Source organism: Genypterus blacodes, unplaced genomic scaffold (assembly GCF_046128005.1).
Source record: "Genypterus blacodes isolate CSIRO-AG114 ecotype Tasmania unplaced genomic scaffold, CSIRO-AGI_Gbla_v1 ptg000067l_1, whole genome shotgun sequence".
NCBI lineage: Eukaryota > Metazoa > Chordata > Actinopteri > Ophidiiformes > Ophidiidae > Genypterus > Genypterus blacodes.
Window position 1 is genome coordinate 16,612,789 of NW_027466879.1, and position 23,857 is coordinate 16,636,645.

General features: G+C 41.6%; 2 protein-coding genes across 2 annotated transcripts in view; one reads left to right on the forward strand and one right to left on the reverse strand.

The window, feature by feature from the left end:
* ush2a (Usher syndrome 2A (autosomal recessive, mild)) overlaps positions 1 to 23,857 on the forward strand; it is a 169,448-nt gene that overhangs the window by 101,859 nt on the left and 43,732 nt on the right. The window contains 9 exon segments of the mRNA XM_076156076.1: positions 1,881 to 2,083; positions 2,162 to 2,274; positions 2,649 to 2,883; positions 4,042 to 4,210; positions 4,349 to 4,570; positions 18,331 to 18,554; positions 19,754 to 20,099; positions 21,779 to 21,976; positions 22,084 to 22,238. Coding sequence (XP_076012191.1) covers positions 1,881 to 2,083; positions 2,162 to 2,274; positions 2,649 to 2,883; positions 4,042 to 4,210; positions 4,349 to 4,570; positions 18,331 to 18,554; positions 19,754 to 20,099; positions 21,779 to 21,976; positions 22,084 to 22,238 — 1,865 coding nt within the window.
* Positions 9,132 to 14,079, reverse strand: LOC143004974 (E3 ubiquitin-protein ligase TRIM39-like). The gene is made up of 2 exons (XM_076156191.1): positions 13,778 to 14,079; positions 9,132 to 13,065 (listed from the first exon to the last, which is right to left on the reverse strand). The coding sequence occupies exon 2, from the start codon at positions 13,054 to 13,056 to the stop codon at positions 11,416 to 11,418; it is 1,641 nt and encodes a 546-aa protein (XP_076012306.1). The 5' UTR covers positions 13,057 to 13,065; positions 13,778 to 14,079; the 3' UTR covers positions 9,132 to 11,415.

A 23,857-nucleotide genomic window follows, 5' to 3' on the forward strand; every position in this document is an offset into this window, starting at 1 on the left:
TTTCATTATTTTACAGCCATAAGAGTGCATGCGCACACACACACACACTCACATACACTGAGGCCAAATATATTTTAACTATTGCACCTCAACCTACCCACCACCCTTACATGGCCGGCAATCTACAGGCCAATTCTAACACCGGGCTAATTGACAAGCAAAATGTGTGTGTATGTGTGCGGGTGTGTGTGTGTGTGTGTTTGAATGAGAGCCCCTCTGTGTGCAGTATTGCGTTGATAATGCCATCTCTAGGAGTAAATGAAATGTAGAGCAGTAGGTTGGATTTAGGTAAGTGCATTGGAAGCAAATGAATTGGGTTAACTTCCCTTCGTTAAGTACATTTTCACTTAGAATAATAGATTGAATTCATATGATTACCTCCTTCATACAGAATATTCTCTTCTACTTTTCCACCCAGTTTCTGCCTCAACAAATATATTTTTTCATTTTGAAATGTTTTACACAGGATAATATTTGAGTCTGATCTTGTTCTTGGTTATCTTTGTCTCGGCTAACTGTACTCCTCAGTTTATTCTATGTTTTGATTCCTTTGCTCATCATTCTGTGCCCCATTCTGTGTCCATGTCATAATGGTCACGACAGGATATTTGTTCTGTCATGTCAGTCTGTCACTGCGTTCATTTTTTAGTGTTGTACCTGACAGAATATCTTAACAGGGATGAACTTGGAGAAAGCAGAGACAGTCGGGACAGTAGAAAAGGAAGACACGGTTCAGCATTATTAGCAAGGATGGAGAGTGGGGAAAAAAATGGAAGGAGTAAAGCAATCATACATATTCAATCTCGTCTCCTTAGTGAAAATGCACTTAGCTAAGAGAAGTTAAACCAATTCATTTGCTGCCAATGCACTTACCTAAACCCAGCCCACTGCTTCACATTTCATTTACTGCTAGATAGCATTATTGCAACTACCCACACACACACACACACACACACACACACACAAAGGTAGTCTCCTCTTCTCTCTGTACATCTTCCTTTATTTCACACACACATTCACAGTGAAATTCCGCATAAAAAGAGTGGCAATTCACAGAAAGATTGTGAAGACTTTTTCAAATAAATAATGACATTACAGTCTCCTCCTCCACTGTAGACAAATACATCATACTGTAGACTCCACAGTAAGACCAAAACTTAATGGCTAAAAGTGACAGGGCAAACAGGTGACCTGGCTTCCCTAGCACCTACCCTTACCCATCCCCACATGCCCAAATATCCTCACAGTACAGCTGGAAACATAAATATTTATTTCTATTTGAGAGGACTTTAAAACTCAAATTAGGCATTATATGATGCAAACCTTTAACCCACAAATCAAGCTTGTTATGTGTGTCTTAAGATAGGACCTACATTACCCTGATCATATTTCTACTCCTTTGCTGTTAAATTCATCCCTATCCCTCACTGACCTCAGGGGGAAGTTTTTCATGTTGTCCCCTTCCCCGTTTATCCACCTTTCTTCCTGGTCGTCTAGGACTCATACCATGTAACCACAATGTCCTGGTTCGAATCCCCTAGGGGAGCCTTGTCACATGTCACCCCCCTCTTTTTACCCTAAACACCACACAGATGAGACACAGTTACTGGTGCTTTTTCTTGATATTATGAAATCTTGTCACATCTTGTTATTCATAAAAAAAATGAAAAGTCATGCTGATTCTCACCTAAATGTCACAGCACTGAATTTTTTATTTAAATGCCACAGTACAGGTAAAACTCGTGCCTTGTGATGTGGTGTTGAGAGCACACAACTGAACAATTATAATGCTGTTGAAGATGACAGGGCTACCTGCTTTTTAATATATATGGTTTTTGTGCTTGTGTATGCTCATATGTGCTCATATGTGATACCCTCAGAGCCAGATGGGATGTCGGCGCCAGAGGTAGTTCCAGTTAACAGCAGCATGGTGCGGGTGCTGTGGTTCCCTCCGCTTTACCCTAATGGGGCAGTTACTGGCTACCATATCTACCTTAACAACCATCTAAATGGCAGTGTAGACAACAGCTCAGGGTCCTACCTGCTTGGGGGGTTACTGCCTTTTGCTGTCTACAACATTCAGGTATGTATTACATAACTTATATCTGTGTTTCATGCTTATGCATACTTACTGTCTCATTCAATTGCATGTTTATTCCAGGTGGAGGTGTGTACTATGTATGCATGTGTAAGGAGTAATGTTACCCAAACAACCACAGTAGAGGACCTACCTGCTGACCTGGCTGCCCCCCAAACACAAGCGATTGGTCCCAGGTAATACATTGAAGTACATTTATTCACTTACTCCTTCACTTTCTCATTCTCTGCCTCATATCTAGTGTGTTCCACCACTATTTTTCTACAAAGGGTTTGCAGTGTGTAAAGCATACACACAATGACACTGTAATTTTATAGTTGGTCAGGCAATACTGACACCGGTCTAAATTGTGTTGTGCATGAGTGAGAAATATTTTCTTCTTTCCTTTCTCATCTTTCATCTCTCCCTCTCTCTTTCTCTCTCTCTCTCTCTCTCTCTCTCTCTCTCCCCTTCTCTCTTTCTCTCTCTCTCTCTCTCTCTCTCTCTCTCTCTCTCTCTCTCCCCCCTTCTCTCTCTCTCTCTCTCTGCCACCATGTTATCTCTCCCTCAGGGTGGTGAGGTTGCAGTGGTCCACGCCAGGCAGGCCCAGTGGGATCATGCTGGGTTATGAGGTGATCAGACGGACCCTTAGGTCATGTCGGAGTGAGTCATCAGGGGTCACAGCCACAGCCACCGAGGAGAAAGAGTCAGAGACTCTAGGTGTTGGGAGATTCAAGTGCACCTACTTGCAGTGTACCGCCAGTCAAAGTGTGTGTGGGACATCCTGCTTCCAGCCTGACATACAGGTAAATACATGACTTCTTTCATACATAACCCCTTCCCACATTCTAAGGTTGTTTTTAAGGGTATTTCTTGGAATCATTTCTTGGAATCATCTGCATCTACTTTGCACCCAACAATAACAAGGCTGTAACAAGGCTTTAGGTGATGATTTGAAGCTGAGAATACATTGCTGCTGGAAATAAGACTTCTAGACCTTAAAGTCTGACACAAATACACAAAAACACTATGACCTAAAGACTCACTCACATTCCCTCCTCTGAGTGGCAATTATTCATTTTGGATTCACAGTCATCTTCGCTGTGATTATTTTTCTAAACAAATTAGCTTGTCATCTACTTTCGCTTCCATTCTTGTGACATTGACTGCCAGCCAAGTTGGCACAGTGTGCTGGCCCACAATACATCTACCACAAACACATTCATATCAGATGGCACAAACAATAACATCAATTAAGTTTGCATGTATCCTTACCCACTCTTTCTCACCTACAGCATGAATGTAAGGAACATTTTGTTTGTCTCTCCCTCTTTTTCTTCTTTTTCTATGTCACACACACATACACCTGTGCAGAGAAAGAGTGAGAATAGCACTAATGTAAAACATTTTCTATCAAAAGAGAGCTGTATTTAACTCCTTTTCACATTTCCCCTTTTCACTACTGAACATTTTCACTTATTATTTTGGCTTATCATAGGTCAAAACAAAAAGTACTGTTTTATGTTCATTCTGTAATTCATCTACAATGAATTTGATAGTTGACTATATTATCATAAGTTGATATAACAAAGGGTCTCTTAGTACATAATCATCTGGTTGATGAGTCGTGCAGGGGTCAAATCCTTCTCCATCGTTTCAGAGGCGGGATCTAATCCTCATCATTGCACCTGGTTGGTTGGTACACCTGCATGGAGTGATGGTCAGGATCTGGAAGGGATACTGGAAACCAGCACAGTTTTATTCACCCTCCTTACTCCAACAGCATTCTAATTTTGTGGAAAACCATAAAAATGTGTAAAAAACCAACACCCCAGACATAAAAAAACTGATTTTTAGTGTTAGAACTGGTAATATTGTACTGTACCATGCTGCCATTAACAGATTTAACATGATGGAGGGGACAAAGATGTTTTATGGCCATTTGTTTCTACATATGTCCCCAGGTTTGCTGCAATGGAGTATTGTACACTATGAAGCCACATCATCAATGTTGTGAGAGCCACTACTTGAGCTTAAGTAATTCCTCCCACTTGGCCTGCTGCAATGGAAAACTCCTTCCAGCTCTTTCCAGCCACCAGTGCTGTGGAGGGCAGTACGTTCACATGGAGACATGTGAGTTCTATACGCTTCAGCTCAATCTTCAGAATGATTTATATTTTAATTTTTTTTCCATTCTCTCTGTTTTACTTGACTTGATCACAGCGCCCCACTTTGTTCTACTGTTCCATTCATCCGTCTTTGTCTTTGTAGATGAACACTGCTGTCCTGACCCCTCGCAGGGTCGAGTCTCAGTAGGGCTGGGTGACAGCTGCTGTGGGGGGGTTCCTTACTCCATGAACGTGGGCCAAGTCTGCTGTGGTGGGAGCCTTCGTGATGGCTATGGGGTTCGGTGCTGTGGAGGCCAGGTTGTAGACGATTCTCTGGTGTGCTGTGGTGATGCTGAGAGGGGGGAAGTGCATACGTACACCTCAGGTGAGTCAAAGGAATCCACAAACGGTTTTGAATAAAGGTTTGTCTCCAACAGTGATAAAGAATATGAAAATACTGAATTAAGTTGGGTCTTCTACTGAACTTCCATGTAACTCTCTCTACCTAAGGAATAACTATTTTTCATAGAATCTTAGCAACAAAGATTCCCTTTGTTCACAAAATTATTGTGGCCTAAAATAATGTCGCTTTTGTAGGTTTGGTCCCTGGTTACTTCTTAATAGATTCATATCAGAGATGAGAGGAGAGAGTGAAGTGAAGAGGGTTGAGTTAGACACATGGTGCAGGAACGTGGGGTCGTTTCCCTTTCCTCCTCTCCCGCAGTGTCCCAAAGCACCTGGATACCATGGCACAGATGGGACGGTGTATGTGTATGTGTGGGTGTGGATGTATGTGTGTGTCATTAGACATCTTTGTCATGGCAGATGATGATGAAACACACTCGGGATGGCACCGTTGAGGGCACTGCCAAGCACACAGCAGGACAAATACACACTCATTCTCTTTCCTCCACACAAACACACCTCTACACTTTCACTCATACGTGTAGACAAACACCCACGCATACACACTAATGCACACACACACATGGAGTCAACAGGGTGCTCTCGGCAGGGTTTGCTTAGTGTTGAGTGCCAGACACAGGCACGTGGACTCTATTCATCACATATAAACAATGGCCCCATATGGGCAGGTCTATAGTGCACACACACACATTTCTACCCTATCAAAAACACATATGTACAAAGAAAGAATTAATGACCAAAGCAGAAATGATTAGGGTTTTTTATATTATAAGTATTTACTGTTACGTCATGTGATCTAAATTAATGTCCTTTAGCCATAGCCATATCTTGCCTTCATCTTTGCTTCCTTACTTTCCTCCTTCACATTCTCTCTTTGTGACATCGCCAATTAGTTGCTCCTCATAAATTTTGTGTTGCTTGTACTCAGATATTGATAGAAATGTCTGCATTGTACTGCATTTAACATCCTTCAGGGTATTCTGTCAAACTCTGTCATGCTGCCAGAGACTCATTCTCATCTCATCTCTTGTCTTTTCTTCTCCTTCACTAGTTCCCCCCTTTCTTTTCCAGCAGAGCAGGCTATATGGTCATCCTTCATTTGGGTAGGCCTCCCAAGGAGTGCATATGCTCCCCACCTCCTCCTCTTCTCCACCTCCACTCTTTATTTATTTCCCAACTCTTCTTGTCCTTTGTCATCTTCTTTGTTTCCCTTGCTCATCTTGTTCCCCCGCCTCCCCAGCTTTTTCTTCTGGACTCTTGTGCCTTTTACCTGCTTTTCTTCCTCCTATCCTCTCCTCCCCATTCTACTAATCCCCCTCCTTTATTTGCCCCCTCCCAATCCATTCATCAGTCATTAGCGTTAGCTTCCCCATTGAGAACATATGGTATGATGGATCGTAGGGCTAGCGGCGCTAGCAAGGCTAAGGGCCATTTGCCGAGTGCAATGCGCTGTTGGGGGGCCCTGGGGCCAGCTATGCAACCTCGACCCCACACGTCTGTTTCAAGACACGGGCACACACATGTGCACACACACGTGCAAACACAGCAACACCTATTATACGATAGGCTACTTAACCTTGGCGCCAGTCTTTCTCTCGTTGCTTTCTAACACTAACTATGACCGTAGTTTTGACATTTTAATGTACTGAGAAATCTGAGAATCTGTAAAGAAACAAAGGAAAGAAAGAATGAACAAAGGAACAAAACAAATGGTCCGCTAAATTAACTGCTAAATAACGGCAAGATTAAATTACATGTCACTATAAACAATAGTTTGGATACATTTACAGTCTTAAAAATGAAGACTTATAATGTATTAAATAAAGTTTTTAATTGTGAAGAAGGAAGACAAACAACCTAAAACAATAAAGAACAGACAAAGATGTGGAATAGGACACAAAGTTGTGGAAATATGAAAGAACCAGTAAACATTAATCAGATAAGGAAGCATGAGAAAAAAGACGACAGGACAAAATAAAACAAAATGACTGAGAGAGGAGAAAATAGAGAAGTGAGGAGGTAGATGGAGCAGATTAAAGGAGGAGTGAAGGGTATCCCATTGTGCCCAGCTGATAGACTAGGTTAGGCTGATGTGATTATGGGGTCCCTGAAGTGCGATCTATCACACATTACCGTCCACACTGTCAACAACCATACACACACACTGCAGGGGAACAGCAATGCCGGGAGACAGCAGTCTGGCAATAGATACACATGCTTGCTTGTGTGCATATGTGCACGCCTAGAAACACTCATACAAGCATGCACCATAGACACATATTCATACATTCACAGGCACACAAATGCACAAGGAACCATGCATGCATATACACATTATTGTGCACACAAACAAATGCAATTGTAGATGCTCATGTACACTCAAAATATGCAACTCACACATAGACACACACGCACACACACTACTGTAGGGCAGACTATTTGATTTGTCACAGTAAGGCAGCCAGAGAAATCAGGTGAAACAAAACTAGGGTCAAAATCATCACCTGTCCCAAGTAAACTCAAGCAAACACACAGCTGAGCCAATATTATGATGCTCTGTGGACATTATTTAGAAATGTCTTGTCTGTATTTCAATTGTCCCCCTATTTAGGTGGATGTTTGTCTTACTCTCAGTCTGTCAGCTTTCTCATCCATCTGTGTACCCACTTGCCCCATTGTTTATGACTCACTCTTCACTCATTCCGCCTAATCCTGCCTGTCCCTCAAACCTAGTTAATGCTAAATCTATGTTACTGCAACCAAAATCATCATTAATACATGATTAATCAATTATTGCACGTGGACCCGAATATACAAGTTATTTCAGAGATGGTCAGGGACTTGTGAACACAAATATAGTACAGTTAAAAAATCCTTGTAGACCAGTGTAGTTACTGCACAAATAGGTCACTTGAGATGTGACCTGGAATCCCTTGTCAATCCATGTGAAAATATGGAAACAAGATTCAAATATGCCCCATTTTATGTTGTACCACTAACTAAGCAAAAAAACAACAACGGGATTTTCTCTCTTGAGCATACTCCATCTGCTGATACTGTTGAACTTTTACCGATAATATATAAATCCTGCTAATCCAGCCGACCAATTCAACCCCTACAACCAAAATAGAAGGGTCATTTAAGGTGTGTGTACCCATTAAACCCATATTAACATCACAGATTTGACTTGCACCCAGATTTTTATCGGACATTGGAGCCATTGGTCTAACCAAGGCTATGCTTGCATGTGTGCTTGTTGTAGAACCAGTTTGTTTTTGGACACGAGTGTCTCTGTTTTCTTCAAGCACAATTGTATTTCCTCTGGACTTGCGGATTTAAACTTTGGGCTTTATTTGCCCCTTTTTCATTCTCTCCCTGGGTATGTATGTAAGATTTACGTGAGATTAGATGTTTAAAGTAATGTGTTTGGTGTCTTTGGTCTCCCGTTGCTCCCTGACTGTCTAAATCTCAAACCTCACTGTGTGCGCCCCACTAATCATTTCCCCCTCACGCTTTTCTTTATAGTGTGCACTTCTTTAACTCTTCCCATCTGCCCTTCAGTTCCTCCAACCCACCCCTATCTCTCACTGTGTGTGCTACCCTAAATGTTCCCCCCACCTCACTTCTTTTTAAAGTGAGTGAGTCTTAAATTGTGTGCATTCTTTTAACTCTTCCCTTACTCCCTCCCTCTGTCCCTGCCCAGCAGGCCCCATCCAAACGTTCAAGGACAAATCTGAATATCCCTTTTCACCGTTTAAGTGTTAAAAGCCTGGCGGTGCTGGGGTGTTATCTTAAAGCGCCTCGCCGTGCCATCATCAGAGTGCGTGATTAAAATGGCTGTGATGATGCTAAAAGAAAAAAAGAGGAGGGGGGGAAAAAGTAATAATCAAATATGTTTTTCAAGGGCACAGTGACCATTTGCTGGAGGGAAATTATCCCAGTAGTTAAGCTAGCTCTCTCTGAGCCTGGTGGAGTTGAGAGAGCGGATGTGTTTGTGTGTATCAGTGTGTGCAAGTGTGCATGGTTTATGACTTGAATTTAATGCACGCAAGTTTCACTTTTCATATCTGAATGTGCGTCTCTGTATATGTATCAGAATGTGTTTGCATACTTGTGCAGGTTTCCCTACATACAGAGGTGGATATGCAACTGTGTCTCACAGCCTGTGTGCACATTTGGTTTTGTGTGTGTGTGTGTCTGTGTCTGTGTGTGTGTGTGTGTGTGTGTGTTTGTGCGTGCACATATATCATTGCCAGTAGCCCCTCATCAATGATGGGTAGCAAATGGCCAACAGTAGTGCATTCCAAACAGCAGCGTCTGGCTGCTTTAGAAGATAGAGCATTCTCTGAACACAGGAAGACATTTTGTCTCCCCGTTAATGTATTTATGATGATGGCTTTTCTATTAGGTTTACTTTAATGACTGGCAAGAATAAAACCAGGGACTGTCAGTAACACAGAGGACAGTGTGTTGTGTCTGTGTGTCCAAGCAAGTTGTTTATATTATTTTTGATGACATTGTTAGTGTTAATCATTGATACATTATTAGGTCTGGAAAAAAGGTACTGCGGAATAAGTTCACACACACAGAAATAACAGGTGACAAATGTGTCATGTTTTACAAAACGGTCCCTCTGACTTATTTTTCATGGAAATGCTCATGAAAGAAGTTCAAGCTTGTAGTAACACTGTTTAACTGTTTAAACTGTCTGTAAGCATCTTTGTATGTTAAGAGCACATAAAACCTTAAGCATACATTAAATAAGATCAAGGGGCTGTGTGGGCATCACTGAAAGCTATTGTATGCAACACATTATTGCTAGTCGTTGGAATAATTAAGCGAGAAGAAGAGGCGGAGGATGGTGTCAGATTGGCAGATGTAAATCAGATTATATAGGACAATACAAAGCCAGTTTCAGGGCAATGAAAATATTTTTCACGCCTGTGGTTTCCATTTTCTTAATCAATTTAGGCCTATTTATTATTTTGTTTATGGTTTACGTTAGGCCATTTTATAATTTATAGACCATCACTCATGTGAATCCAACCCCACTTTCATTCAAAAAGAGCATTAGTTTTCACAATAAGAGTATAAACATTAATCATTACACAGGTTGTCCCATAAACCAGGGGAAGGACTCACAGAGGTCCAAGTCAGTGTAGTCACCATGCAGATTAATACATTAGCAAACATCACTCTATTAGCAACATCAATCTACACAACTGACGAGGAATTTCTGAGTGACAAGCATCTGTGAAATGTGATTCTGCCAACTCCATTTCTGAGCTTTTACATACATTTCCTTGTGAGAAAATGCAGGACGATATTCACAGTGGCCACCTGTATGGTTATTTGTATTGATAATGTTTAAATAATCATCTCATAGGCACTGGAGATCCACTGCCTGGCCAGCACACACTCAAATCACCATGGTACAATAATAGCCTGCTGCCAAAGCCTGGACTCTCCAACTTCTAGATGTTAGAGAGTCCAGGCTGTTGATCGTTCATCGACTTGGTCGATCATGTAATCGAAGCTTTGTCTCCAATTTTGCATTAATCGCAGTACAGAAATAAGTGTGTAGATAGGCGACGAGGAGAGGCATGGGTCATTGCATCGTCAACCACAATGTGGCAGGGGTGACGGCAGTATTGTTGAAGCCAAAGTGAGAGGCGGTGGGTTTGGCTGTGCTTGGGTCTCTTTGTTAAAGCTCCCATGACATCAGTGAACAGTATAGTATTGTGGACAAAATATGATTAATTTAGCTATAACTACTCATAAGTTAAGGTTTCTCTCTTTTAGCACATCACACTCATCTGCTATTGTTTTATTATTTCTTCTGATTTTATGGATCATGTTATCAAACCTTAACACATTTTCTCGCTCCAGTAAACCCACATGTACATTTTTCTTTATTGTTCTCCCTTCCTGTCATTGTCCCAGAGATACTTTAAACATATACACAAACATCTGCTCAAGCGGTGGTAAATCCCTGTAGAGTGGTGAAAATATAACTGCCACCAAAGCATTTACCCAAGCACTACACACACACTTAAAAAAGAAGACCTCACAAGTTGCCTTTCCTCAGTCCACAAGGGAAAGAAAATATGTGTATGTGTGTCTTTGTGTGTAAGTGTATAGTTGTTGCCCCAGCATTCGTATCATTTTGTGTTCACAGGGGGGCATTGTGCACTGAGTGTGTGTGAGTACTAATTTTTGTGATGAGGATGGACAAATTAGTCATGGTTTTGTGTTCTAGTTTTACTTTATAGTAGTGTTGCTATGGTTGCCTGAAGTAAAGTGGAAGCTCTGATTCAGAACTCAGGTTTAACTGTTGACCTTAACTATGTTTTTCCAGCTTTGATATCAGTCTAACATGAAATCCCTTCAAAATAACAGCTGACATGAACTCATCCAAACTTTTTTATTGTATTTGTTCCTTAATGTGATTAAGACTTCAGTTGAAACTGCTCCTCAGTAATCCAACCACAAGCCAACATTTGTCTTATATACAATGATCAGCAATAAACAGACACCAATAAAACCTTTATCATTCCCCACACACGGAAAGATATTAGTATTATTTTAGTGATAAACAATAATTACAGTTATTAGATCAACATCAATGTGGCTTCATTCTTGTGTTACAGCGATAAGGAGTAATGAGAAACAGCAAGGACAAATATCAATAATTAAAAAGCGCATGAATCAGAAGAAAAGTCCAAGTAAAGACTGCAGATCAACTCATCATTTGAACATTTGTTTCATTTTACGACAGAATCGTTTCATAAAAACACCTGCCTTTTACCTAGTGTGATTGACAGCTGAGATGATTAGAGGGGCAGGTTTTGAACCACCAGAATTAGGATAGAGACTGAAGTATGGGAGGAGTTTGTGAAGAAAGGAGCAGCCAGTAAAGGAAAAGAGCAAAGCTTTGGCATCCACATCATAAAAGGAGACCAGACCCTCCTCATAATCCACAAACACTCCCACCCTCTCTGGCTTTGATTTTACACTTAGACTGACAGGCGGTCCAGCAAGAGCTAAGAACCCCTTTCCATTCCTCAACCTAACGGTCCAGTAACCATCCTGGGGCTTCGTTATGACGACTCCCTTCCTTCTGATCGACTCTCTGGCCACACCGAAAGCACAATCAGTCTTTCCTTTAACCTTAACCTCATAGTAAATTCTTCCTGAGGAGAAACTCGGCTTTCCTAAAACACAACCACTTGTATCAAATCTCTGTGCGTTGTCTGGGAGATTCTTCCTCACATCACCACAGTGAACTTGTTTCTTATTATCAGACAGGATGAAATTGGGATGAGCTGTATCAGGATCGAGAGTCACATCCACAGCAAACTTCTGGATCCTCTTTAGCTCCACCTCCAGCAGCTTCTTCACCTCTTTACTGATGGTCTCTTCCAACTGAGCCACAGCTTTCACCAGGCTCCCCTCATGTGACCATTGATGGACTCTGACCCATGTCCAGTCCTTGGTGGGAGGAGCAGTGCAGATATATGGATAGCTGTGGAGGAGGTGGAGGTGGTCTTCAGTGTGTGAGAGCAGCTCCACCTCAGCAGCTCTCTCCACCAGCTCAGAGATATCCTGCCGCAGCTCTTTGATGAAGTCCTCCGCCTGTTTCTCTGCACTCTTCTGCTTCTCCTCTATGGTCTTGATGAAGTCAGCCTGGCTTTTCTCCACAACCTGCTTCAGAGTGGCAAAGACTTGAACTCCTTCTGCTCTTTTTTTGTCTACAGCTTCCCTGTTTAACATTGCTGACTGTTCGATCTCCTGGATCTTCACTTGTCTCTGCTGGATCGTTTGTCGAATTTCAGCCAATGTCTTCTCCAACTCGACCTTCTTTCCTTTATATTCTTCTTTCAGAGGAACAAACCTATGGTCTGTGTGGTCGAAAACAGCGCAAAGCATGCATAGACACATCTGGTCGGTCTTGCAGAAGAGCTCCAGAGGTTTATGGTGCTTCCTGCACATCCTGTCATCCAGGTTGGCCACAGGTTGGATCAGCTGATGTGATTTTAGGCGTTCTGCTGTCAGATGAGGCTCCAGATGAGCCTGACAGTAGGAGGCCTCACACTTCAGGCAGGACTTCATAGCTTTCAGTTTGGTTCCTGTGCAGATGTCACAATTAACATCTCCTGGTTTAGCAGCTGGTTGCTCAGATCTTCTGCCGGCTTTGTTTTTAGCCGACTGTCTGATCGCAGCAACCATCTCAGATATGAACGTGTTGACCTTCATCTCAGGTCTTCTGATGAAAGCCTCGTTACAAAGGGGACACACACACCGGACATTACAGTTCCAGTGTTGAGTGATGCAGGTTTTGCAGAAGTTGTGTCCACATGGTGTGGTGACTGGATCAATGAAGACGTCCAGACAGATGGAGCACAGACACTGATCCTGAGATAGTAGAGAGCTGGCAGCAGCCATGTCTGCGTACTGAGAAGAAACATACAACACGGCAATTAGACGATCACTGATTGTTTGACACCAATAAGGTCTGAAAGTCTTTAAAGCTCATATCAACATATCTTCAAATGTAGCTCTTGTAAGAGCAAAAAAGAGAGGCGATCATGCTATTCTTTAATATTAGGATCTCTTTTACATTGGGTTCAGACTCAGTTTTGTGTTGTCAGATTTGACTGTGCTGAGAAATGAAGCTGATGCTACTATAAGCAGACTGATAGGCTTACAGTTGACATTTAAGATGCTAACACTTAGCTTTTATGTTGACAGTATCTTAGCTTAGCATTACAGTTCAGCTTCATGAGACTTATGTCATTATCGTTGATCCATCTAAAGATATGGTCCAGTGTATAAAAAGTGCATAGATCAATAATTTGGATTGACTGTGGATTGACCTGGACAAAAATGAAGCTTTTGGTTTTTTGCTTTTATTCTGACTGTTTTACTTTTCATACATGAGCTGGAATTTAAATTTTAAATAGGTCAAAAAGACTGCATTCTATTCACTTGACGGATAACAGAGCCATTGGTCATGTGGTTACTCCTGCTCTGATGGTGAGAATGTGAATATGAGCAAAGACTTTTAGAATGATCGAGTAAGTGTGAAGTGAAGAGTGTGAGTGCAGCTCAGCTTTAGTCTTCCTGCTGCTTGTTAAACACAGTAAATATTCTGTGCTGTACTCACCACAGTTTGGCTCAGACTCTGCTGTGTTGGGGACAAACTTCTGATCGACTCGCGTCTCTTCTCCTTTAGTCGTGTCAACTGCACCTTTGCCGGGACTCTGACCCACTTCCTGATTTACTGGAAAAACATTACGTTGATGCTCCGCCTCTTTGTTAGTTTGAAGGGTCCATCAACAGTTAACACGAACAGGTGATTGGCAGAAATGCACATGCTCCACACCTCAACAAACAACCAGAGCAAAAGTAACAAAGACAGAGAGGAAATGAGAAAGACACTCAATGAGAGTACAGCTCTATAATATGTGTGTGTGTTTGTTCGTGGGTGCGTGCGTGCAGTAAAATATCCTGAAATTCAGGATTCCACTCTCCAGTCACCCATTTCAGTGTGTGTGTGTGTGTGTGTGTGTGTGTGTGTGTGTGTGTGTGTGTGTGTGTGTGTGTGTGTGTGTGTGTGTGTGTGTGTGTGTGTGTGTGTGTGTGTGTGTGTGTGTGTGTGTGTGTGGTGCAGTAAAATATCCTGAAATTCAGGATGCCACACTCCATAAATACACATATAAACTTTTCTCAATACACATATAAACTTTTCTCATGTTATGTGCCTTTGTTCTGGCCACAAAAGACATCAACATTTACAGTAATTGTGTGTGGATGTCTGTGCATGGGTGTGCGTGTCTGCGCATTGGCCGTGCACGATGTCGTGCACCCTTTGTAATATATTCAGGTATTTAAAAACTGTTTGATTTGTTCAGTTGTGGAGGGGTTTTGGTCTCCTAGAGAGCTCAGATAACCCTAATCCACAACAACCCATTTTTATCAGTAGTTCATTGGCACGGCTAAATATTGACTTATCATTAAGTGGAATGGATGAAACCCTCATAATAATTCACGTTGTCTAAGCACTGTGTGTTGACGTGTTGCTCACAACGTGGTTAACAAATGTATGCAAATCCAACGTAAATCTGAAGATTAAGCCTGAACCATTCTGCAGTGTAAGAGAGAAAACAAGAGGTGTGTGTAAAAATGTTGTGAAACCTGTACATGCACTTGGACCTGAAGAAACAACAAAGAGAGAAGGAGTGAAACAATGTGCAAGTCATGTCACACAGAAAATACACATAGAAAGATTATGCTTACAAAGACAGGGCTTAGATTTCTGCAGAAGGGCTGATACAAGTAGTCAAATTTAGTTTCCTGTTCAGTGAAAACAGGACGAGGGAGGCATACAGATGATGGAGAAAGAGGACAGGAGAGGTGGAAAAGAGCAATTTACAAGGTCTGTAGAAGAATGTAGAAAAAGACAAATGGATGCAACGGAAGAAAGGGCAAGGGAGAGACAGAACAGGGATTTGCTCTAAAAGATACAATGGAGGGAAGGAGTGAGACAGGGAGACCTGGCAGAACTCTTGAACTTGAATCCAAATGCAGACATTGACAATTCCAAAAGGCATTAAAACTGTATAGGACAATGTATATCAGCCAAGTTGTCAATGGAGAGACAGAGGAGGATGGTGAGATGAGCACTTTGCTTAAGAGTGCATGGAAGAGAGGCAAGGAGTTGAACTGTGAGCTGTAGCGGGCCTGATGTCTGGAGGAAAGGAGGATTAAAGGTGAGGATGCGAAGAGGGGGAGGGAGGAGTGCAGAGAAGCTATTTTGGAAAAGTGTTGAGCTGTTTATTTGTGCGTCATTGAAGCTGAAATAAGGCGCTGAGGGAATTGGCCACCAAGCCCCCACTCTGCAACAGCTGCCGCTGCTAAGTGAGTTACTAGCCGTCAGACTGCCTTTATGTCACACAATCACACACGCACACACACATGCATTTTCCTGTCACATGTTGTCTATGATGGATGCAGTGAGGATATAATGCACTGCAATGGCACAGGGGAAAATATGTCATTTTCTACTTTTGGCCTTTAAGTGAACTGATTGCTTAAATTAACAGCATTTCATGCGTGCAAAGAGTGAATGCTGATTGGGCCGTTAAACAATAAGTTATTTATCACTCCACAACTAGCTGCAGCCCCATTAAAGGCCGAGGCCATGATACAAAGCAATGACTTAGTGTTTAATGTCTGCTGTCAAATAAAATGGGCACCACAGCTGGAGGTAGATAGTACTGCAGATCAGTATGTCATGAACTGTTAGGATGTATTTGCTAAATACCTCATGAAATTTAGATGATTCTAACTATAATATAAATAATCACCAAGGACCAGGGGTTCTTAAGATGTTCCTGCCTGGGCAAAATGAGGAAACGTTTGCTTTTGGAATCTTTTTAAAATATGTTTGATCCCTTTTACATGAGTTAATTATGGAACTAGTTCTTATTCATACTTCCTATGCATGATCACAGCAGGATGTTACTGCATTGATGCGGTATCATATCACGCCTCTTACAGCCGTAATCCCATGCAAGGCCAAAATGACAATCTCACCCGAAATTATCTGATTCAATATCAACTGTGTCTTCAGCACCGCAGTGGAGAAGCTTTTAGTTGTTTTAAGCCCCTGTGTAGCTTTGCTCCTGGTTAGATTCCTATTTGAACCTCCATCAAACAAACGTCAGTGTCATTGTTTTCTGAACTGCCCTGCTTGCTGTGCTATTGTTTGCTGCAGTGTTACTGTTATGATGTCAAGGTAAAGTTGGAGCTGCTTCATAGGAGAAATGTTCCACCAGCAAATCCCTGGAAGGCCTTAACTGTGAAGCACCTGCAGTCAAATGTTGACATTATCACAGAGGTTGGCAATCACCTCCTCAGCCTCTCTTAAGTAATACCTGTCTTCATCTTCATGTAGGCATTCTTGGCGCTTTTTTGTTGGATCAGATTTGAGTAGTGAAAAGGAGAAATTGAAGTCAATTTAATGCAGCCACAAGTGGTTACACAAGGGTGGAAATTATTTTCTCCTGAAGGTCACTTCAGAAATCTGCAATGAGGAGAATAATTGTGAACTATGGTGGGACTTGAGACGCAACAAGTGTGGGATGGTGTTACTGCCCTGACAAACTGGTGGTGTCAACAGCTACTGCAATGACATCTGGTTGGCAGTCTCACCAGTTGTGTGAAAAGTGACGGTTTTATTCTGATCGATTCTGAGATGCTTCCAGGCAAGGGAAACCTTTTCAGAATTCTGATGGCAAGACGAGCATTGTTGCCCAATGTAGTGCAATATGACATGATGTAGTAAATAACTTTTAAAGTGAATCAGTACATTTATTTATTTATTTTTAATACTATACTAATATAATACTGCAAATTATACATGAGTGTTTTGCGGGTTCTCTCAAGAAGAGCCTTTTTGTCGCAATGTTTAAGAATAGAAACCAGGGGATGCCTATGATCAGTATCTGCCTAAGTGTGAGGGACATATTTCACTAAATCTGATCAAAGCAGCGCACAGCATGGTTTTATGTGCAAATTTTGAAAGCTCATTAGTTAGTCCTTAATCCACAAAAGAGTACTTTGCAATGGCTTAACTAAACAAAGTTAAGTTAAGTCTAAAAGACTTTACAGATCAAATGTGCTTGTACTTTTTTTCTTTCTAGACAACCCATTTTGTCAACCCATTTTTTTCCATGGGGTTTCATTTACCTTAGTCAGATTTCCCCAATATTCCATAGTGCAAAGCATTCCGCCCTCCCATGATGAAATAGAAATAAAAAGCATCTTACAGTGTTCTCAATTCTGCCTAAGCTATGTTTGGCTCTCAATAGGCTAGTCTTGATAGTCTTGAATGATATCAAATAGAAAATATCTTGGTGAGTGGTCACTGAGATCTGATCACAATGTGAGTGCATCTGTACCTTGTTTGTAGCATATATTTATTTACATCAGGACAGAGAATCTGCTGGTGATCTACTTTAAATATGCAGGTATTATCATCATTTTATTTCACAGTGAATAAGGTATTTTAATTTAAAAATATGGAGACTGAAGAAATAAACATACATGAAATTTGATATTCACCTGCAAAACATTTACTGGGAAATAGAGTGATAGCATGTATTTTAAATGTCACCTTGCTGCTGAAGGTGAAGTGGTGGCAGACATCACCTATCACTGTCAGAGATGGCAGCTCTCAGGAAAACACACTTCCACTCCCCCTGCACTTCTCTGACAGCATAGCCTGAATATTACTGTTTTACAGAGGGGTGAATAACAGGAGATGAAAAGAGGTAAATAGGGGAGAAGAACAGGAGGGGTGGGAGAACGCAAGAGCGTGTAAGATGGTGTGTAGCTTGAATTCTGTTATGTATGGGAGGAGAAGCGGGCTGAAGAGAGGAGGTCAAGCAAGGAGGACAAGAGAAGATGATGAGAGACAAAAGAATGGAGTGGTGGAAGTGGAACGGAAAGAGGAGTAAGACAAAGGAGAGAATAAGAGGAAAGATTGGCAGGAAAGAGAGGACTGATGAGGAAGATTAGAAGAGTAATCCTACTAGAGAAATAGTAACATCTCAAAAAAGAAAAAATGCTGGAGGCTTGAGACAATAGTATAAGTAAGCTAAAAAATAAAAGTACACAACAAAATATTTTATGATGCACATGCTTTGTCTTCAGGTTTTGTCTGCTGTGGTCAAGAGTATATGAACTCCTCAGCCTCTCTTTGCTGTGTGGGCCATGATGGATATCCCACGATGCACCCTGCTGGCAACGATACAGTGACACTGCAGTGCTGTGGATCAAAGGTCATTCTTCAGGAAGAAGAGTGCTGTTACGGGATTGGCTATGACCCTCGGCGGCACACGTGCGCTGACCGACCCACACCTGGACTGCCAGTACAGGTGTGTTTCTGTGATTGTCAGGTAGCAGGGGGTAATTCAGAAGTAGGGCTATATTTCCTAATTAACGTATGAGGTAAGTTATTCATAAAAACACTAAAACACACAAAAAGGAAGATGATACTGTATGTCTCAGTGATGAATACATTTGTTACAAAATCTTGCAATCATAGCACACGTGTTCACACACCACACACACAGGGCATTGGAACTCCTGGTACAGTCTGGAGCATTTGCATGCAGCATTCGGTGCATCCTCTCTTAAAATGCTGAGCTCTTACAGCAGAGAAATGAGGTTTCCTTGCAGTTTCAATATGTCAATCTTGCTTTGAAGGATGTTGATAACAAGCTGATTCACTGTATTTTACCTTGGTCACACCTCACAGCAAAATATCTGTAATGGAATACTGATGCACCGCTTACGTAAGGGAAGCTTATGAATGAATTGTTGCAGCTAGTATTTTTGTGGCACTTTGAATGTCTAAGACTTTTTTTATGAATTACCCCCCCAGTGTGTTTGATGCTTGTGCACAGAATTCTGCTGAGTGAATGTCTTGTTGTGAATTTTAATTTTTTTCACACTTTCTCCTCATTAGACTCAATCTCTCTTTTTGTTTTTATCAGTCACTCTCTCTCTCTCTCTCTATCTTTCTCTCTCTCTCTCTCTCTCCCTTCCTCTCTTGCTCTTGCTCTCTCTCTCTCTCTCGCTCCCTTTCAATCTCTCTCGCTCACAAAATCACATACTCATCGCCACATCAGGAATTGGGGACTGGGCCATCTTCCATTTATCAACTGGGGTCATGTGGTGTTTGTGTGTTCCTAAGTCAGCATGAGACGGGCACATGCACGCACCACATTCACACACACACACACACATACACACAGAGAGAGAGAGAGAGAGAGAGAGAGATACAGGCTAGGAACTCTCATTAGCTCTAATGATGTCATTAAGAGCCATTTATACCCATACCATGCATGCACACACACTCATAGATAGGTAGCATACCCTCTTCATGTACAGTGTATACTGTATATGTGTCATGGAAAAAGTGATAACATAATTAGAAGGAGAACTAAATATAAGAAAGAAAACTTAGATCTGAACCTCACAGTTTCTTTTTCCCTTTTTTGTGTCCCTCTCTTGACTCATCTTCCTTTCTCTCATCCTTCCTCTTCTCACGTCTCCTGTTTTCTCTTTCCAGCACCGGTGTTTACAGGGTGCTGTGTGTCCTATAGCTGCGGCATCCTCAGCTTACTGTGGCGCCTGTGACCTTGATCCATCAACGACTGCCTGCACATGGGTCCTGTCTGCGCACACAAAACCTGACACACCCACCTCAGCAGCTCCATACTCAACCTCTTTAAACGCCACACACGATATTGCCACCACAGACCTCCATGACAATATAAACAGAAGTGATAACGCATACAAAAAGGCAGTCGCGTACAGCCACACACACTCAGAAGACCTGCGGTTTGAAGGAAGCATGTGTCCATCTCATGAGGACGTGGTATACAGTGGTGACGCAGACAGATTCACCTATACAGGTAATGTGTATGCAGAGAGAGTGTGAATGTTTCTCGATTTAGAAGTTTAGAAGCTTTAATTGCCTCTGGTAGGCTTGTGTTGAGTCAATAATGAGCAATACGGTTAAAGGGCCTCATCTGTGATACATGATAGTGGTCAGACATTGAGGTTGTTGCAATATCTGCAAGCCGAATATATATATATAAAACGGGTTACCCCCTAAATAGAAATAATTAATTAATAAACCCACAAGTGTGTTGTTGGCATATCTGCTCTGTCAACACCCAACAAATGGAGGGGAAAAGCAAAGCCAGTGTATTTATAGTTTTGTCAACTATTTCTTCCTTCAAATATGTCATTAATCCCAACTTCTCATTAAGGATTTTACCAGGAAGTAGGACTTTTACTTCAGTCCTCGCAGCTACAGTGAAATACAACTCACACGGGTGAAAAGTTGCCACGTTTGAAGCACTTTGCTTACCGAAAATGAAAACGAACTGAAACCGGTGCTACATTCACTCACAATGTATCAAGATCTTTTAGAAACAGATGCCATTCCACACATACACACTCAGACACACACTAAGACAGCTGTTGCAGTGTGCATTAATTGGTGTAACACGGAAACACCCTCTGCAGCATACACCAGTGTGTCATTAAAACTCAGAGATAGGCATTTAAATGCAATTTTAACATTCTCCACAATTTATCAGCCCAAAGGGAGTGCGAGTGTGTTGGTATTTGTGTGTGTGTGTGTGTGCATCTGTATGTCTGTCTGTGTCTGTGTGTCTCCGTCTCTCTCTGAGGGCTTTCAGTCTGTCCACAGATTATCATTGTTGTGGTTATGGTTGTTGTATTGGTGGTTGTACACTTATCATTATATGTTTTGGGTGTGTGTGTAACTATTTTAGTGCCCCTGTGCATAGAATGTGCTCCTCTCCAGAGTGTGTGCGTGCGTGTGTGTCTGTGTGTGTGTTTGGCTGCCATGGGGCGGTTAGGATAAGAGTTTCTAGGTGATGCTGTGACACCATCTGGGCAGAGGCACATAAAGCTGTCGCCACCCTACCATACACCAGATGTTTCTCATACGTACACACACAGCACACATTCTCGCACACACACACACACACACACAGACGCACACACACAGCTATCAAACTATACCCTGAGAAAGAATCGCAGCATAAAGCATCCAGAGATAACTGTGCTACATCACAGAGATATAAATGTTGTTTTGTATAACATAAATATTTCGTTAAAACAGTTCCCATTCTCGTGTTTATACACATATAATCAGTGTTTCCTACTGTGTGTGCGTGTGTCTGCTTTGCTGCTTTAGTTATCACAGTAGTAAAGACAAGAGTCCCAGATTGCCGCTTAGTTCCTTTTACAGCTGCAGTCCCTCTGCACTCCTAAAAACAAAAGCGTGTGTGTATGTCTGTGTTTGTAAGTATATGCAGTATGTTTATGTACATATATTTCACCAGAATTATTGTTACAACCTGTCTCCCAGAATGCTTCAGTTACTGGCTACTGTTTACAAGGGTGCACCAGTGATAGTGCATATATTTGCAATACCTTATGATTGACAATATAACTCCCAGGAGACATGTTGTTAGAAACCTTTCCCTTTTTGTCTTCATCTATCTGTTATTCCTTTTTTCCTTTCTTTCCTACCCCTTCCTTCCTTTTGTAATAGACTCTGACCTGCAGCCCTTCACCACCTATGAGTACAGAGTGATTGGTTGGAACAGCTTTGGACGAAGCTCCAGTGATGTCATAGTGGTGACCACCAAAGAGGACCAACCGTGGGGAGTCCCACCACCCCGCTGGAGTCGCGTTGCTGAGCGAGATGATGTAATCCAATTAAAGTGGCAAGCCCCTGCTAGGCCTAATGGTATGTGAGAGTCTTATTGCGTGTGTCTCAACCTAAAAATGTTCTAAATAGTGAGTGACATCAAGGTTGATAATCGAGTTTTGTTACATTTTTTAACTATTTTCCAGGAAATATCACCCACTACATTATACTGCGTGATAGACAAGAGCGTTACCGTGGTGATGAGAACAGCTTCACTGATGTGGGCGGGATCAGGCCTTACCAAGAATACAGTTACCAGCTACGGGTGTGTAACCAGGCTGGCTGTACTGACAGCACTCAGGTAGGACTGCGATTGGATGTGTATAGTTTAGATATTGATCCTCCATTTTATATCGCGTTTGAACATCTTTCCTGGCATCTGTTTTACTCATTCCCTGCATATCTTTTGGCTTGATAGATTGGCTTGATAGAATGAAATTATCTAATTCTAATTCCAATTCAATGCAAACCTACGCTTTTAAAAAAAAAAGGAAACTCGACTTCTGTGATAGTCATGCTTACCTGTCCATTAAAGGTAGTTAAATGTCTACTGCTTCACTATCGAGTCCAAATCTCTCTGTAGCCCGTCCCAAGCTCCTTCTTCTCTCTAGCCCTCCAGAATGGATCAAACTTGAAGACAGCGGCTCATTGTCTCACTGTGGACAGGGCAGCTTTTCAAATAAGCTGACATTACACAGTCACACGGTCTTGTTATTCACACTCAGCAACAATGGATGAGCGTGTCGGACTGTTGTTCATTTTACACTCTATTTCAAACGCTTGTTTGGAGTTAAATTTAACCTTATGTAATATGCGTGCTTAATTTTTGCTAAAAGAAAATCACTCACTTTTACTTTTTTTTGGGAAGTTACGTGTGTTTTGCCCTCCCATGGGTAGCAGAAATTATCCGTTTTCTTTAATACACCGAAAATGAAGATTGTGTTGCACACTTAAACTTAAAAGTTTTCTTAAGTATCCTGGCTATTGTGCATATAGGCTTAATGTTCATCAGTGTTCATCTGAGGTTTGCAGAAGGTAAACCAATTCCCAGTACACAGGAAGTGTTTTAAATAATGTTCTATTGATTTGAAATGTTTGACATTTACCTCTATACTACCAGTCTTCCATATTTAACACTCTCTTTCTTTCTTCGTTTCTCTCTCTCTCTCTCTCTCTCTCTCTCTCTCTCTCTCTCACTCTCACTCTCACACACACACACACACAAACACCAAAACCTTATCAAGAGAGATAGTCTTACCCTGCTGTAGCACCTCATTTCATAAAGACATTATTCCCCTGCATGATTAGCTAATGGCTTCTCTAAAGATGGACTGAGCTTCACTGAACTAATCACCACTTTACTCTGTAGTTTAGTTCACTCCTTTAATTTAGCTTTAACACTTAAAGGGAACGAAAGCCCTGTAGAGAAAAGGAGGGAAGGTGTGTGTGTGTGTGTGTGTGTGTGTGTGTGTGTGTGTGTGTGTGTGTGTGTGTGTGTGTGTGTGTGTGTGTGTGTGTGTGTGTGTGTGTGTGTGTGTGTGTGGCTGTGTGTGTGCAATTCATTATTTGTAATCATTTGCATCATCTGACAGCCGAGGAGCTATATCAGAGCAATATGGCAGGCATATTGTAATACACATTTTAGTACTTAATTACAGTGAACACAGTTTTAAATATACAACTGAAGTTAAGCATACCTTAGGTGCTCTTTGTTCTGCATATACTTATAACAGCTCCAATGTTTTAGGAGCCAAAGGAAGACATAAAGGTACACTGGGGAATGAGATGCATGCCAGTCTTTAACAATTAGCTATTTATCAAGTTTGACTCAGACTCAAACTCTTCTACTATCACCACCAAATTAATTATACTGCAGTGGTGTGCTAAATCTACGGTGAACAGGCCACTCAATCTCAGTCC